Source organism: Protopterus annectens, chromosome 6.part0, assembly GCF_019279795.1.
Source record: "Protopterus annectens isolate FY-2018-M chromosome 6.part0, PAN1.0, whole genome shotgun sequence".
In the NCBI taxonomy this organism is placed as follows: domain Eukaryota; kingdom Metazoa; phylum Chordata; order Ceratodontiformes; family Protopteridae; genus Protopterus; species Protopterus annectens.
This window is the reverse complement of record NC_056737.1, coordinates 305,789,431-305,809,084: the sequence shown is the minus strand read 5'-3', so window position 1 is coordinate 305,809,084 and position 19,654 is coordinate 305,789,431. Positions and strand designations below refer to the sequence as shown.

The following is a 19,654-nucleotide window of genomic DNA, read 5'->3' as shown; positions in this document are numbered from 1 at the left end:
TAATGTGATTTAAAAACATTCATAAAAACCTTCACATCTGTCATTCTAGAATAAATGACAGTTATGATAGCAAATAAAATGACAACAATAAATAATACATATAAACATACATACAAAGACAAAAACATTACAAAAATTATATTTTAAAACCCCAAGATAACTGTGCCATCAAATACTGAATGGCATTAGTGTCTCAAAGGTTTATCCAGAAGAAATGGTTTCAGTGTGAACCTGTCGTTCAAACCATGTCCTTTGTCTGCAGATAGCCTAATCATCCATCTGGCTTCCTCCTTTTCAGTATAATTACCAATGTTCCCTAACCTTTCTGTGGTGTATATAAATTCTAGAACCATAAACCTAAAGGTATGTGTCGTGTCATTCTGTAGGACATGTTTGGCTAGGGCATTACACTCATTCTCTCTATTGATAGCATATAGATGTTTCTTAATCTGTTCTCTCAATGTCCTATTGGTTTTGCCAACATAAAAGCATTGGCATTTATTACAGAGAGCCAGGTAAACTATGTTCCTAGATTTACAGTCAGCGTAATGGTCGAACTTATACTTAACACCTGTATCAGGATGTTCAAAGTCAGTGGTATTCATAATGAACCCACATTGGTTACAGCTACGGCATGCATACATTCCCTTTCTGGATGAAGTTAGCCTATTAGTTTCTCTCTTCTCATAACAAAGCAATCTTTTTAATAATTTGGTGTTTCTATAGCTGAAATTGGTGTTTGTCCCTACCAAACCTTTTATACTTTCATCTAACTGTAAAATCCCCCAATGTTTCTTAATAACTTCTACTATACAATTATTGTTATTCGTATCTTTTATTCCTTCACAGAGCATAGATGTGAGTGATTTAATTGTAGATGTTAGATGTTTTACCAGGAATGTAGCACTGAGCATGCAATATAGCGACAGCATAGTAAATGAAGATGATTTCTTCAGTTTTAGAAAACCTTCCACGTATATACCTAGTTTACACCCATTGTTAGACAGTTTTGAGAAAGCATGTACCAATGATTTAGTTGCACTGTTTCATAATAATACTAAAAAGCTGAAACCTAGATTTTTTAACCTAACTAAGGATGAGAAGCTGGCATTGAATACCCTACAGAGTAGAGATACAGGGATTATAGGATACAGGGATTATAGTAAATGGAGAGTGAAAAGAATCCAGCACCCTGAGCATGAGTAGCAAACTTTTTGTTTGTTACTCATGCTCAGGGTGCTGGATTCTTTTTGCTCTCAATCAAGGTTGGTTTATCCGTGCATCTACCGTACTTGCTAGCCTGCTTTGTACTCACATTATAGTAAATGGAGCAAGCTCAGATGAAAGAATGGCATTAGTCTAATAGGTCAGGAGTAGTCACTGGGACCCATTATTTTCATTGTTTATGAATGTAACTTTGTATAATGCCTGAATGGAAAATATGCTTTTCTGTTGATGGCACAATCATTTATAAACAGTTCAACAATGTACAAAAGGTATGTAATGGGGTTTGGCAAGAGGAAAGGGATCGTCTAAAACATGGGAAGTTAAAGCCAATGAAAAGAATGCAAAATAATTCACCTTGGAAACAACTACGTGAAAGAAATTTGTAGCTGAAGGGGAAGCAGCTGTAGCAATGCAGTTATAAGAGACGAGGGATGTCCATAGCATTCTGAAGGTAAGCAAGTGGTATGAAAAAACAACAAAAAGGCAGGCAATAGACCAGTTATAAGGGACAAGGGATGTCCATAGCATTCTGAAGGTAAGCAAGTAGTATGAAAAAACAGCAAAAAGGCAGGCAATAGACTGGCTGACATAGGAAGAAGCATCAGTTGTAGAAAACAAGAAAGTATTATCTCTCTTTGTGGAAACATGGTAATATAGGGCTATTGTTTGTTGCTTTGGAGACCTAATTTTTATCAGGACAATTCTAGAGTCACAATTTTACCAGGATAGTTCTGTAGATCTCATATTTACTACGATAATTCTGGAGATCTCACCTTTTCCTATGACACAAACAAAAAAATAACAGAACAGAGAAGGGCAAAGCGGTGGTGCAAGATCTTACAGAAACCAGAAAAAAAATACTGCTAAAGCTTAATACATAGACCCCTGAAGAAAGGAGACAGAGAGGGTATATAACAATCAAAGTATTTAAGGGCAACTATGCTGTAAACACATTTTCTTTCATGTATTAAAAAAAACTTTTCACAGATGATATAACATATAGTTAATAAATAAAAAGAGTTACTGCTAAAAAAAGTAACTGACATTCTTACTGAAGATTCTCAAACCTGACTATATTTACTACATCTGCTGTAATTGAGTTGGCTGTGATCTGACAAGACATACTAGGGCATTGTAATCTCATTAGCTGTACCCTCACAGTGCATTACAGGCAAGAAAGAGCTTTCAAAGAAAACAAGATCATGTCAGCATCATGTCAACATGTTTGTCCCCATAAGGGCATTCATTGGTAAAAGAAAAAGTAAAATTAAAATAAGTAGTTAATGTGTTTTGGGCAGGTTTGGATTGTGTAGAACATTGTAGCAAAATAAAGGAATACATATGTTTTCAGTTTCTGCCTGGAGCAATTCTTTAAGTGCCGCACTGAAATCTACAGAGCTCCTGTGAGAATGCTCTTTGAACAATAGAGATACAGGAGAGCAGAGGATGTTACTTGAAGACGTGATGTAGACTCAGAAGTGCAAGGCAGTATGTTTGTATGGCCAGGAATCAGATGACTGCAACACATTTCCTGAAAATGTGATGTAAAAATAGTGGCAGAAATCATAGATTCATAGGACAATCACAGACCAGTTCTTATGGTGATTGGAAGAAAAAAAGCCGTTGGTGAAATAGGATCAGTTGCTTATTATAAAGGTAGGGAAATGGGTATACTAGGTGGGTCAAGCAACCCTTGTCTGCTATTTTGTTTGCCAGAGGTCATGCAGATGGTGATACATCTGAGAACTTCCTCCCATGGCAGTAGGCTTGCACTCACTCTATCTCATTCCCCCCATATGGCTTTGCCAACCAGTTGATCTGTTTTCCAGGCCGAGGTTGCACACAGTGCAGATGGATACCAGCAGTCTGGATGCATGGACTCATGAAATGCTGCCAAAAATTTGTTAAAAGACCTGCATTCACCCATATTACCTGTATGCAGCTGAATCGTTTTCAGAGAAAGTAGCTTGAGAATAGCCTGTTGAGTCTCTTCTGTTCTCTTCAGCAACAAATGTCTGGCTTTGTCTGTAATTCTGTCTGTCTCCAAGTTGCTTTTCCTCTCTGGATATATATGAGTGTGACTGAGATGTCTCTATGGGCTGAGTAACACCTGAAGTAAGACAGATGAAGGAATAACTTCAGCATAAAACCTAGCAGGTCTTAAGTTGAGTAATGCATGCCTACTTCTACATGCACTTTGTAAGTACACACACATATGTATACACATCTATACATCCCTACTGTTCACAAAATGTAACAAGCGCTGATGTACTTTTTAAAACAAATTTCTATCCAAAATATATAAATTAAACTATTGAAACCCATAGCATTTTAATTACCATAGGCTGGTTTCTATCATGATCCTCTACCAATACATATCGTTGTCAGTCCTCTCAGACATAAAATAAATATGACCCTTCTCCACATAAACACAGACATGAAGAAAAATGATGCCTAAACAAACTTTTTATGATTTTCTGATAGAGACACATTTATAAATGTACTTACTGAACTGCCCAAGTCAATGCCATAAGGTTGAAGGAGTGGTAAGGCTAAATATTGCCACATTGATATCACTTAGGCAATGGCTCTAAGCATAGCCACTTGGCTGTCTCATTGATATCACTAAGGCCATGAATATCTTTCTAAGAGTATCCCACTTGCCAGTGCACCACACAATCCCTTATTCCATTACTGTGGATTACTTATGGAGTACTCCCCTCCATGGTTGTGGGTTACTTATGGAGCACCTCCCTCCATTGTTGTGGGCTACTTATAGAGTACTTCACTCCATTGCTGTAGGTTACTTATGGAGTATTCCTCTCCATTGCTCTGAGTTACTTATGGAGTACTTCCTTCCACTGATATGGATTATTTATGGAGTACTCCTGTTCATTACTGTAAGTTACTTTTGGAGTACTTCCCATCCATGCTGGCACTGGTTGTGCCATTTAGTTGGTGCTGTTGCCATTAATTAACAGAGAAAAGACCATGATTTATAAGGTGCTGGTTTACTTAGCAATCTATTGATTTCTCAAGGCAGCACACAAAATGGCTGTAGATTGGCATCTGGTAGATTCCTGGGGTTCCCTCTATCAAGCATTAGTGTGGTCCTGCCCTTTTGAAAAATACTATGAAATGGTCCCATTTGCAGTTTATGATTTAAAAATAATGCAAAGGGAAAGGCAACATATGGTACGACTAAATTTAGGAAGTATGTGTTCCATTCCTGACCAGAGTGAGAAGTAATCTTTTGTGAGAACTTGTTAACTTAAATTGGGAGCTAAAAAGCCTGACTGAGAAGTAAATAGAAATAAAAGAGCTTAATAAAACAGGTACAATAGAACTGTGTATACACTGAACTTCTTTAAAATAAAGAACAGGATGTGGAATACACTGACTGTTAATGATCCTACAAAGGGAAGAGTGACAGCATTTACAGCTGCTAAGGCTGTAATGCTGTTCCAGAAATTTGCGGAATTAAGTCTTTGACAGATTAGAATAGAAGCAGTAAACAGTACAATGATGGGAAAAAATCCGCTCACATGTTTCATAATAATATCAGTAGATTTGCAGTATTGCTTATTTTATCATTTTCAGCACCACCTTTATGAAGGATTGATTCCTCATGTCTTTTCATTTCAGAATTTAAGAAAATATTTGTCAGCAAAATACACAATGGCATATTTGAGGCCTCTTCTATCAAGAGGGGCATATTATCTTTAATGCACAAAAATAAATATGTAACAGTTTGTGAGCAATATTAAAACTTTCTTGGAATAGTCAAAGACTAGTTAATCTACACAATATCAAACAGAAAGTCAGAATGATCGGAAGCTGTTTTATAAAAGATGCGATGGAAAAGAAATATTAAAGAAGCACGGTCAGTAAAAGGGAATGGAAAAGCAACTAAATTTGGATGCTAGTGCAGAGGCTTAAGGCTATGAATTGTTGCTAATGAGTTTCATCCTGTTGCCTTGGGTTTGAGTCCCTCAGCCTCCGCTTGTAAATTATATGACTGAACAAGCCACTAGAAGTATAGAGTACTGTGTTGCTCCTGCAAAGAAGTACAATTGCCAATCTGGTTAACAAAAAAAAGAGTGAGACTAGGATAACTGGTTGGAGTTCAGGGCAACAGTAATGGAAGAGAAGCAGCAAACATGAGATGTGGAGACCTCACTCCCTATAAGGAATACAGAGTAATAACCAAAAAACAAGACAATAAACAAAATAATTTAGGTACAGTGAGACAATTGGAGACTGGACCTCAGGCTAAATTCTAGCATAGAGCTGACACTAACATTGCAAGACAGCTTCATCTGAAGAAAGCCATCTTGGAAGGTCAACATATCCATCTAGCAGCAGATCTTAGGATACTGAACATAATGGGGAAATTGTAACAATCTATCCTAACAGCATATCCTTGTTGTGCACCATTCTATCTTTATTCCATTATATGCTGTGTAGGTCATTATAACACCAAAGCAGCATTGTGCAGTCAGCATACATCTCAACTGTCCATATTTTTGCCTCATATTTTTGATCTGTTCCTCCTAAAATTTGTGGTTTTCTGGAAAATCTTTGAGGACTGAAGTCAATAAATATAGACAAACATTTGAGTTTCAGACATCAAACCCTTCAGATAATGCATGCTAATATAAATCCTGTTATCCTCTCAACTTTCTTAAGTTGATAAGAGTAATATTTAAAATCTATCCCTGATTTTGGCCGTTTGTCCCCCAATTATTTTTGGCTTTGTCCAGATTTCCTCACTCTAAGAGGTTCAGAGTTACGACAGTCAGTAGTTTTCTAACCGCACCTATTCTGAGAACTGTGTGGCGGTCAACAAGTCAGTCAGTTAGGCATCCTGCATGTCAGTGTTATTATTTTTTTTTAACGAAAGTACAGGGTTCGTACTTTGCCCTTACTTCTCAGAAAGCTATTGAATTCAACCTGTAAATAAATATAGTATTATAGAACTGCTATAAATTATTTAAATGTGTGGATCTGCCTACTTACTCCTTAATAGAAATTTAGATATACCATTCACTTTACTCTGAAAGCTAAGATGTGGTCCCGACCATTAAAGGGTTCACTTTATTCTGAAAGCTAAGATGTGGTCCTGACCATTAAAAGGTTCACTTTACTCTGAAAGCTAAGATGTGGTCCTGGCCATTAAATGGTCGGCAACCCCCTATCCTGCTCTGGTGTACTTTGTCCTCTGGACACTCAGCACTCACTCATATTAAACAAAACTAGTATTACTTATGAGTGTCTTAAAACTGAACTTTTTTTGTTCCAAGTGGGCTTCTGTTTAGGACATATTAATAAGCACAGAATTGTTTAAAAATGTTTATTATGGCAGTCTCATACTTCAAATGCACTGAAAACATGCAGGATAATAAATAGTATTGCAAGTTTCCTGTTATCAGAGGCTATAAAATGAATTATTTGGTCATTAAAGTTATTCAGACATTTACTGCTTGTCTGTACCTTGAACCTTTAGCTGGATCTGTCTGTAGACTCGTGTTTCATCACTGGATGCAGTGCAGAGATACCAACCAGCATCTTCAGTCCTGACCCGGCTGATAACCAATGAACCATCAGACTGATAGGTGTGTCTATAAAGTTAATAAATAAGCATGATTGTAAAGATAACAAAAAAGAAAAAAATAAATAAAACAAAATAATTGCAACATGCTGACAGGCATGCTTATAAAATTAAAGTTTGCAATATACTTGGTGTGTCTGTAGACTTAATGCAACCTTTTACAAAAGAGCTATAGATGAGCCCGTAAAGTTAATAAAACAGACTGATACTTGTTCTTGTAAAGTGAACAAAACTTTTTACAACAACTGATACGTTTGCCTATAAAGTTAACAAAAATTGTTACAACAGAATGGTAGGTGCCCTTTAAAGGACAACCGCACCCTCAGACTCAAAAAACATATTTATTTCATCATGGTTTGGTGTTTCCTACATTTTAACAGCACTCTGGGACTATTTAGAGCTTTTTAGATATTTTTATATGCAATTTCTGACTCTGACCACATGGGGGCTGGCATTTTCCCTTAAGCTGCTGCCACTTCATTGACTTAACAGGCATTCACTGCTGTCTTAAAGTCCCCTACTTTTGGTTAAAATGTTATCCTTTTTCAATGACTACTTCAAACACAAGCAGTGCAAATGCTACAGAACATAACTGAGAAGTGCATTTTATTGCTCTTGCTTCTTAGAAATGCTAACTTGCTTTTTTTTGTGAAGGCTGAAATCTAGTTCTTCAAGGCATCTTCCCTCCCACTTCCTTCCCTATCTGTCAAAGAGCTACGGGTAATTTGACCCATTATCTGCATGTGATTGACAGCTCACAGCAGGTGACCAGAGTAATGTACTGTTTTCTTGTCAGCCTTTTCCTCCTTACAGTGGGACATTTTTTTTGTTGCACTCCTCCTGTCAAATTTAGAACCAAGCTACATAGCACTGGGAATAATCACCGTTTTGCAAAGCATCTAACTCCCACTTATTTTTCCTTCCCGTTTGGTTAAATAGCTAACAAATGATGCACTATAAACATGAAATATTTCACTGACTTGCATGACAGCACCAACATGCTTTTTTAAGTCATAATTTAAAAAATTATGGTATTGCATACTTCTTGTAATGTGATGTAGTGTTGTCGATTAATTGTGACAGACATTTGCTTCTTAATGTATGTATATGCATGGTTATTGCAAATTTATGCTCCTAGTTTTTGCAGCTGTTACTGTGCTTCTGCCTGTACTTTGTCACATATCGGTAGGGCAATGTAAAGCAATATGACAATACAAAAACAAAGTTTACAAAATTTAGAAATTACATCCAAAAATGAGACTCTCCCACACTCACTCATTCACCCACACTCACTCACACACCGATTCACCCACTCACCACACCACATTCACCCACACTCACCCACTCACCTCACCACACTCACTCACTCACTCACTCACTCACTCACTCACTCACTCACTCACTCACTCACTCACTCACCACTCACCACCCACCACACTCACTCTCACTCACCACACTCACCACTCACTCTCACTCAGACACCTCACTCACCACACTCACTCACGCTCACCCACACTCAACTCACTCATCCACACTCACTCACTCACTCACCACCCACACTCACTCACTCACTCACTCACTCACCACCCACACTCACTCACCACACTCACCCTCACCCACCACACCTCACTCACTTACCCACATTCACTCACCCACACTCACTCACCACCCACAACACTCACCCGCCCACACTCACTCACCCACACTCAACTCACCCACCCACACTCAACCACTCACTCACCCACCACACTCACCCACCCATACTCACTCACTCACCACCCACCACACTCACCCACACCCACTCACCACACTCACCACACTCAACCACTCACCCACACTCAACCACTCACTCACCCACCGCATTCATCCACCCACCCACACTCACTCACTTACCCACTCACACTCACCCACCCACACTTACTCATCACCTACACTCACCACCCACACTCACTCACCAACCTCACTCACTCACCACCCACCATACTCATCCACCACACCCACCCACCTCACTCACCACACTCACCCACTCACTCACCCACCACACTCACTCACACTCACTCACTCACCACACACACTCACTCACTCAACCACACTCACTCACTCACCCACACTCACTCACCACACTCACACACTCACTCACTCACACTCACACACTCACTAACACTCACTCACTCACCCACACCCACACTCACTCACTCTCACTCTCACCCTCACTCACCCACCCTCACTCACCCCCCACACTCACTCAACTCACATACCACACTCACTCAACTCACACACTCACCCTTTCACACACATAACCACAAGTTTGTTTGGCAACACCAAGAATGATCCCAGGCCTTCGTCTGAGGAATGCACACGTAATTATGTACTTTGGCTGTGCAGACATCAGAAACAGAAACACATGCCTATACAGATCTTACACATCAAGCCGCTCCATTCAAATTTTACATGAAATGCACCCATTGAACAGTTTTCCACCTACAACATTATTAAAGTACTTTAATCCAACACTAGTGAGCCCTACTTTACACAGCCCAGTAAACCTGTCCACAGATTCAGCTTCTACAGCACAGTCCAGTAAACTGTCTACTGTACATTAGTGTTAACACAGGAATTTCCAGTTCTTATCAGCATAACCACATACACAATCTTCCACCTCAGACCTTTCATGAAGGATGTTTTAATTTTAAACTTTCATCCTTCCCACTTTAGGGGTCTTACATAAATCCCAGCAAAAAAGAGACCTATAAACTGCAATCACCCTGATCCAAATCCATCCAAACATGGCTTCAAAGCTAAAGGTGTTACCGTTTTGAGGGGAGGGTTAAGCAACCATGCCCACACCACCTGGGAACAATCGAATTCTTCCTGTCTTTATAACTACACAGTTCCACAACCACAGGGAAAAAAATACCCAGCAAAGGCACACCAGTACCTACAGGAATTAAGTGACAATTCAACATTAAATCATAAATCACAAAACAGACTTTATCAATTCAGTATATGAAGAACATACCAGTATAGTGTATTTAAAGTTACATCTAACTACCAGAGTGTGCTGGGACAGCTTTAGAGATAAAAGTGGTCTTGTAAAATTCAGCAGATACTGGCAGAGTGCCCTTTATCACACAAACGTGCACACACTTGCCCCTTATCACACAGATGTGCACACACTTGCCCCTTATCACACAGACACAAAGTTTGTTTGGCAACAGCTAAAATGAACCAACGGCTTCTTCCTTCTGATAGCAGTCTGTTAACTATAGGTTCATAGGTTGGTACTAAGCTATTGGCCCTAGGGTTTATACAAGCCTAGCCCTAACTATTCCCTGGCTATCACTTCCCACACTATTTTCTACCCTAAACCCCTGTCTAGCAGGGTGAGTGACGTGATCCCCGGGGTTAATTTCTTTCTCCCATCCAATCGTCAATGTTCCGTTTGAAGAGGGCCAAAGAGGCGGTCTGCTTGACATGTATGGGCAGTCTATTCCAGAGTCTGGGCAGTCTCTGGGTCAGGAACCTATCCCTCCAGCATTTGTTTATTGTGATGACAAGGTTTAGATCCCTGGAGCGTATAGCTCTGAGGGATTGGGATTTCTTTAAGTGTAGCATTTCCCAGAACGGGTACATGTTTTTTCCCAAAGGAGATAACTATACATTTCTTGGCATTGAGCTTGAGCCCATGGCTCTGGCATCAAGCAACTGTTTCTGTAAGGCCCTTTTCTAGAGTATCCACAACATTTGGGGATTCAATAATGGCTCCCAGTTTGCAGTCATCTGTGAACTTTGTTAGCCAGAATCCCTTAGTGTTGGCCTGTACTTCAGAGAAGTAGATGCCAAACAAGAGCAGTCCCAGGACTGACCCTTGAGGTACTCTGACTTGTCAGAAGCTGGATTTGGAGTGGGCTACTTTTACAGCATGGGTTCTGTTAGTAAGCCAGTTGGCAACCCATCGAGTGACGTAGGGATTAATGCCCAGCTTAGTAAGCATTCACACACACACACACACACACACACACACACACACACACACACACACACACACACACACACACACACACACACACACACACACACACACACACACACACACACACACACACACTTGCCCTTGCTTGCATTCACACACACACACACACACACACACACACACACACACACACACACACACACACACACACACACACTTGCCCCTTGCTTACATTCACGCACACACACACACACACTTGCTTGCATTCATGCACACACACACTTGCCCCTTGCTTGCATTCTCACACACACACTTGCCCTTTGCTTGCATTCACACACACACACACACACACACACACACACACACACACACACACACACACACACACACACACTTGCCCTTGCTTGCATTCTCACACACACACACACACACACACACACACACACACACACACACACACACACACACACACACACACACACACACACACACACACACAAACACACACACACACACACACACACACACACACACACACACACACACACACACACACACACACACACACACACACACACACACACACACACACACACACACACACACACACACACACTTGCACCTTGCTTGCATTCACACACACACACACACACACACACACACACACACACACACACACACACACACACACACACACACACTTGCCTTTTGCATACACACACACACACACACACACACTTGCCCCTTGCTTGCATTCACACACACACACACACACACACACACTTGCTCCTTGCTTGCATTCACACACACACACACACACACACACACACACACACACACACACACACACACACACACACACACACACACACACTTGCTTGCATTCACACACACACACACACACACACACACACACACACACACACACACACACACACACACACACACACACACACTTGCCCCTTGCTTGCATTCACATACACACACACACGCACTTGTGGCTTTAAAACACAAGAACCAGTATGATAGTCATAGTCCATGATACCTCACTGGACTATATGAAGAGGGACATGGAGCTCTCTGAATACATGTGTCCCAGGTGGGTATGAATCTAGCCTTGAGTTGCATCCTACCTTCAGCAATGATTATACCACAGGACCAGCAAAAATGACCTACTTCAACAAATGGCTTAGTTTCTGGTGTCACAACAAGGAGATCCAATCTCTGACAGCTTGGGTAGACATAACCGACAAGCCACTATGCTTTTCAAGAGACGGTTTGCACTTATCACCACTTGGCTTCTGAATATTGGCAAAAACTTTGTCCCCATAGTGCCTCTTTTTAGGATATGCCAAGTTAAGCCCGCCAACATAATAAATATCAGTCAGAAATACCTAAAGGTGCTGCTTCTCAATGCTAGTAGTTTAAATATAAAAAAAAATGTATTACCTGGAAGCACTCCTTACCCTAGAAAATTCACACACATATATGCAGTCACAGAAACATAGTTCAGAACCGTAGTAATCACTCTGGCTATTAAAGTCTACAGTGCCTTTCATACATTTTGATCCCCCTCAGCTCTGAATAAAACATATGAAGGAGGTGTTTCAATGTTTTTAAAGCACTAATACAATGCTATACTGGTCCAAAAACATGACTGAATTGAGCTGCTGCTTGCCCAACTAATCACAGGTGTGAACCCCCATCATATCCTTGCATAATAGTGGTACTAAAAATAGACACAGGAATGTTTAGAGGAGATGCATTAAACACGTTATAAAGCTAAACAAGGAGCAACATTAAACCATACTGTCCTGAAATCAAGTTAGTATCTAATCATACTACCTATGCTGATAAAGCAATTTCAATGTCCATAACTGAAAAATCTGGCACGGTACAATTAACACCACTAAAGCTACTGATGTGTTACAGTAAGACAATCTAGCAAACCTGAGCGAACGGTCAGTTCATACAAGACCAGTGTTATTGCAAAATATCAATACTAATAATACATATAAGTGGAAATAAATGGGTGCCGCTGATGAAATTATATAGTATTCTCCATTCATAACGAATGCTCCTGCTATGCTGACTCAGCAGAACCCCTTCTGGACCTCGGAGGTTTCAGTTAGAACAGTTTCAGACCCACACCAACATTACACTTCATCGGATTTTTTAAATAGAAGTGGTATGTGTTACAATACCAAGAACAGCTCACAGAGCTAAAATATCTACAGCAGTACCTAACTTGGTTCAGAATACACCATGAAAGAGAAACTTTCTTCGGGGTGAGGGGACTTTTCAAAAATGTAGAGGATATCGTCACACACAAACATGGCCCACAGCATACACAGCAAAACAAGGGCATGTAAACATGATACTTGCCGATGAGAGAACGTCGCAATTGCAGTCCAACTCGCTCTAACCTTTAAAATGGCTGCATGAAACACTAACGTGCAGCAGAAAGAAAATATATATATATAAACTAGCATGGCACACACAGACGCCGAAATGAGCATTAATAACATGCTAAAATTAGAAAAAGCAAACGAGCAGCAGTAGTGATAAATATACAAGCTATCACTATAAACCAACACTTGCAAAAAAAAAAAAAAAAAAGAAGAGACTGCTTATTCTGAGTATCAGTAATGAAGATAAACGCAGATAATTCTCTCCAAGCCTAATTCAGCATGCAGCATGGGACCTGACTAAAACAGAAGGCAGCATTCACACACGGGAACACAACGACTAGATAATTAACCGAGAACCAGCAGTATCAAATAAAATGTATAACCATAACACAATAATAATATACAAAATACATATAATTATATATCAGCAGCAAGCAAATACAACAGAAGTAGGCTAATCTAGATAGTCGGCAGCAGCATACACTAGTGAACCACGTGGCACCCTCAAACAGAAGCATAAACTATATCAGGCAGCACAAAATAGGGCTAGAAGTGCATTCAAACAGGGGCTGTGTGTAGAATTACATTTTTAATTCACTAGGAAGACTTATCTTACCAATGAAGCAAAAAATGCAGACGAAGATGCAGGCAATCCAAACTTTTCAGTAGTCCCTCAAACAAATGCAGTCGACAGGATACACGTACAATGAAAAGGAGTTCCACACGCCACATGGGTTTTAATAGGTTAAGAGTGGGCTGGGTAAGGCAGGTCTGACATCACAATGTGGGAGGAACACTGGCTCTTCTATACAGCATGCAAATCAGGCAGGGATTACATCACTTTTGGGGAGGAAACATCCCGATAGCTAGAGCAAGAGCAGATGGCAGATGTGACATAATTTCAGAGCCAGCTACAGGTTTTTCAAGTTGGTTTGCAAAGTGAAACAAAAACAGTATAGAAAGCTAGAAAGCAGAACAGGGAAACAGTTGAGTGGGTTATTTTTTAAAGCTGCAAGGGTAATTTCTTTAAGCTTTAACAAAGAACAGGGAATGGAAGAGTCAGCAGGTTGGGGAATCTGCTTTAATATCCTGTTGTTTTCCTTTAAAGATAATGAAACTATAACAGACAGGTGTGTATGTAAAATTAACAAAACTATTTAACTTTTTATAACAGAAAGGGTTTAAATGTTTAGAACAAAATGGTTGGTATGTGTGTCTGAGAAGTTAATAAAACTGTTTATAATAGATTTTCAAGCATGCACAAAAAGCTAATAAAGCTGTTTACAACAGGCTGGTATATGCTCCTTTAAAGTTAATAAAGCTGTTAATAAAGCTTCACCTATGAAGGTTAAAAACACAATCACTTAGAAGCCAACCGATTGGTCAGAACTGATTGAAAATGCAGTTCACCTACACCCTTCTCACACAGATCAACGTAAGTGATCCCTCCCGCACACATCCCTCATATGGGGGGAGGGATCACTTACGTTGATCTGTGCGAGAAGGGTGTAGGTGAACTGCATTTTCAATCAGTTCTGACCAATCGGTTGGCTTCTAAGTGATGTTGAAATTTCATGGTTGCACAGCAGTGTGAAAACAGAAACTTCCAGTAAAATCTCATTGTGGTCTTGCGCAAACAGTAATCCTGCAGTACCTACATGTCCATGATATGACCTACAGGCAAAAGTAAACTTGACCAGGCATGTTCAAGCAGTTAGAACCTGACCAAGTGGCCATCAGTCATGTACAGAGAAGCCATTTACAGCAGATCGCTAGCTGTGCATCTGAAGAGGATGTATACAAACAGGACAGTGAAGAGAAAATAGAGTAAAATATTTTATTTATTTACTTATATTCACTTATTGTTAACCGTGATGCTGGACTGATCTAAAATAGACCCATTTAGCCAAGGCATATATATAAGCATACACAGCAACTGAATTACATAGGATCTATACATACCTAGTAACTGCAACATGTGATAAAAAGTAATTAAATCAGCAAAATACAGAGCACCCATGGCCAGTAAATTATAAAATAAATCTGTGGCAGCAAGAGCCAACAAAATACTGCAAGTGAAATAATGAAACGGTAGACATTTACATTTACTGGGTATTAGTAATATCTGAACCCCAAGAAAAGCAAGTTTAAGATAATAGAGAATTTAACAAAATTTTAGAGAAGGTAGTTTGGTAATGGGAGACTTCCACAACACTTGCAAGTAGCTTCGTCTCTCACAGCAGTATTTAAAGGTGACTTAAAAGTTGTCATTGTTGCTTCAGAAATATTAGAGTTATTAAAACATTGTAAGAGAGAACTTAGTGTTGGTGTAAAGTTACAGGCTGACAGACAAGGGTGTACAGTAAATGAAATTATTTCTGACTGTTTTGAAGTTACACTCTTTGCAAAAGATGGGTAGGGATTACTATATTTACCAAAACTGCTTATAACAAATATGTGGGTTTTTCTGTAAAATTAACAAAATAGATTTAAGACAATGACAGGTAGTGGTATAAACTTTTATCAGTGTAAATAATTCATCTCACCTTCTTTATGATTTCTATACTAGTGTAAATAACTTTTTTATCACTATTTTTATTATTGATTCTTGTATATTTTTATTTGAACTACTTTCATTTACCATGTTTCAACTATGAGTACCATCCTTGTTTTGTATTTCAAGTTATGATCTAATTATTAATGCTGGAGCTTTTCTCCCCGGGCCTCTACTGAAAATGGAAATATATCCAGCTAGACTAGCCCGGTAAACAAATGTAAAATAAATGTAAAATAAATAAATAAATAAATAAAGTTAACAAAACTAATAATGAGAGATTGAAGTTAATGTATTCAAACAAACTGTTTATAACAGACTGATAAATATTGCTTTGGTGCTAGCAAAATAGTGTTTAACAGATGGACAGGTAGCAGTGTAAAACTGTTAGTAAAAGAATAAGTGATGAGGTTAAGTAAAGGTTTTACAGTGGAATGACTGGTTAGTGAACTAAACAGTTTACAAGAGGCTGACAAATTTTGCTGTAAAATTAAAAAATCCATTTACATCACTTCGGGATAGAAACTCCTGGACTTGTTCTCAACAGCCAGTTCACTGCTCAGTAGAATCCTGGACTTGTTCTCAACAGGCAGTTCACTGCTCAGTAGAATACACATTGATATTATCTTTGACTAACTTCAGGAATAATTTGTGATTACAAGTGCAGCCATAAAGAGTTTATAATTTTTGGAAATAACACAGATATGCAATATATCTCTACATGCATACCCTTTAACCAAAGGACATTAAAGGGTAGTATAGAAAACTAGTTAGTTAAGGAAATGGGTTAAATTGGTACTTTATCCAATAAATCTTTTTCCCTACCCTGATGAGTATTAGAGGACTGCCTACTTTTTTTATCATACTTAAGTGAATCTAGCTTCCTGCTGGAGAACCAAATAGCTAGAGGAGTTCAAATCACTTCATTCATCTCTATTCATGTTCACCTCCTCTGATGCCAGTTGAAGCCCTGGTAGCGGTTATATATGGGTCCAGCTAATAATGAGGCCCCCAGTCCTATCACACAGGTGAGTAAAGAAATAAAACCACATCTGTCTTTCCCAGACTAGAAGCAATCCATTTAGTGTATGAGACATTTCACCCTTGTTCACGTTTGAAGGTAGAAAATTACTTGAACCTCTCAGAAATATTTACTGAAGTCATTACCATGTTTCTGAAGATGTGCTTTTTTTTTTAAATCGGTCCCCTTATTTCCCCCCAGGTATCATGAACCCATAGATGATCTGACCAGAGACCTCAATTTCCTGATCAAGGGTGCAAAACAAACATTAAGCTTAGAATTGTAAAGTGGAGATAACAACACAGCACCAGTTGCGGACTGTCTTGCTTTACCTATGCATGTCAGTACACCTAGGGAAATGATAAAGTGGTTTGTAACCTTTCAGAGAACTTTGTGGAGATGCTTCTTAATGTGTGAAATTGGAACTAGACAGATTATCATACTAATTTCTGAACCTAGGTCAACATCAGTAGTACACAGTATTGCAAATGAGTACTTATTGAATGTCATATTTATGTAATTACCTCTTCCGTAAAAATACACAAGCTAATGTGCTCATTATGCTTTTAAGCATTTATTAACATTTTGTCTTCCAGATAGAAATGCTATTTCTGTTGACTTATCAAGGCATAGCTTGGAGATGTGAACCAAATATGGATCCCTACACTCTACCCTTCTAATGCTACTATACACCGTAACAATGTCAAGTTTTTACAAAGACCTAAAAAAAGACTTGTCACAACTCACCTTGCTGAAGAGATCTGTCTGCCATCTTTTTTCCATTCAAAAGTGATGAGGACTGGACCATCAACCATGCATTGCAGCTGTACAGTTTGGCCTGGTGTAACTTCCACAGGGTAAAGGTCAGATTTATCTACATTGACTCTGTGAAAAAGGACAGAACACAAATAAGTCACAGCTGCAGGAGGAGTGATGCAGACAACAGAGCTGCATGTTTATTACTCAAGATCTTCAGCACATATAGACTACAACATGGATAACATGCTGTTTGTTCCATGGATGCAAGTATGCCTGAGGTTATTTATTTATTTATTTACTACATGCTTAACTTTTGGTGATTACAAATAGGCCATTGGAGCATAATTTCCCATTTTCAGTGGTCATCTGGTATAAAGCCCTCAAAATGCAGAAGAAAGCAATATATGAAAAAAAGGTATACATGCCATTAAGACAAATGACCTTACTACTTCTATAAATGCACTTCTGTTTCTTGTTTTCTACTTTCTTATCTCTTTAATTTCTAGCCCCATTCCCAACTCTTTTCCCCTCCCATACTAAATCCATTTATAATCACACCCTCCCTAATAGCAGCTATCTATTCCACACTGTATCCTTTCCTTTCCCCATGTAAACCCTTACGTTTCTTACTACATCAATGTACTCTAGCCTTTAGTCCCCCCTCTATACCTATATTCCAGAGAAGATATTAGGACAACCTATGACTCTTCTTTTATAAACTTATACTTGCTCGGACTGGCTCACTCTGTTCACCCTCGCTCCACTCGGGCTCACTCCACTCCCTTGCACCACCCCAAAATCTCACACATCCCCACTATCCCTAATTTTAAACTTATCTACAAAACACACACCCTTAACTACTTACCCAATCACATCAGTCTTACACATAATTGCCGATTAGCTATATACTATGACACAGATTACTTTTCTTAACCTCAGTATATCCCATCTCTATAGCAGCCACAACCTCATTAGCTACTCCCTACTCCAATCACGAACACAACACTTAACTCCAAATTAATTACAAACACAGTTTTGCTCCAACACTTTGTACTATTTATTCTACCTATTACCTCTTACCTTTCTACTTGTTATCAAACGCAACAGGTTATAACCATCTACTCCTCCACTAACCCAATCAACACCACATCCCATACTTCTTTAAACATCATCATACCTCCATACTTTTACAACAGCTCCAATACAGAACTCTTCACATTTAAATATACACACTCACAGTTAATCCAACCTTTACTGCGCAAATATGTTAAACTAGTTACCAAACTCACACACCTATTTCTATTGAATTCTACCCTGATCAGTCTAAGTGGTAACATACATCCTAATCCAGGACCTCAATCCCTTAATCAAACCCCTCTCACTCCAAACAACCCTTACTCCCCAAACATCACTAATCTCCCACAAAGCAGCTCTCATCTCTTAATATTAAACATGAACCTAAGAAGCATCTTACATAAAACTCAAGAATTTCATGCAACTATACTCTCCCGAATTAGTAGTCCTAACAGAAATGTGGCTAAAACCACACATACCAGATAATGAAATTCTAACCCATGGTTATAACATCCATAGACATGACAGGACTCATAAACAAGGCAGCAGCATAGCTGTAATACATAAAAATACTATCAAACTAGAAAGACTTCAAATCAACACCCCAGCCCTCTTGAATTCCGAAATTCTAATCACCCGCCTTCAACTAAACTCCAACAAACAGATCGTTATAAAAGCTGTTTATATACACCCAGGATAAAAACCCAGACATTATTGAAGACCTTTGTTGGTGTGCCTCAACCTTTAGTCAAGAAACAATAATAATGGAGGATTGCAACATGGACTGGTACACCTGCTCCTCGAAAAATCCCTCCTATTTTATTAACCTCTATGATTTCTGTCAAATTATACAATCCCCTACCAGATTTGACAAACACAGCAAAAAAGAATCAATGTTAGACTGGACACTTACAAACAAACCCTCTCTCTGTCACCAGTCTGGTTGTCTCCCTGACAGTCTAGGTGATCACCTACCCACTTACCTTCTTAGGCATGGCATTTGCCCTACTAAAAATATCATTTA

The 19,654-nt window shown here is 39.1% G+C and overlaps 1 protein-coding gene across 2 annotated transcripts in view; it reads right to left on the bottom strand.

Moving 5' to 3' along the window:
- The window catches only part of PAPLN (papilin, proteoglycan like sulfated glycoprotein), a 1,077,292-nt gene that overhangs the window by 113,077 nt on the left and 944,561 nt on the right, over nucleotides 1-19,654 (bottom strand). For both annotated transcript variants that reach the window (XM_044074058.1, XM_044074059.1), the window contains 3 exons: nucleotides 17,545-17,682; nucleotides 6,721-6,848; nucleotides 3,160-3,337 (listed from right to left, as the gene is read on the bottom strand). In XM_044074058.1, coding sequence (XP_043929993.1) covers nucleotides 3,160-3,337; nucleotides 6,721-6,848; nucleotides 17,545-17,682 — 444 coding nt within the window. The remainder of the gene's footprint in view (nucleotides 1-3,159; nucleotides 3,338-6,720; nucleotides 6,849-17,544; nucleotides 17,683-19,654) is intronic.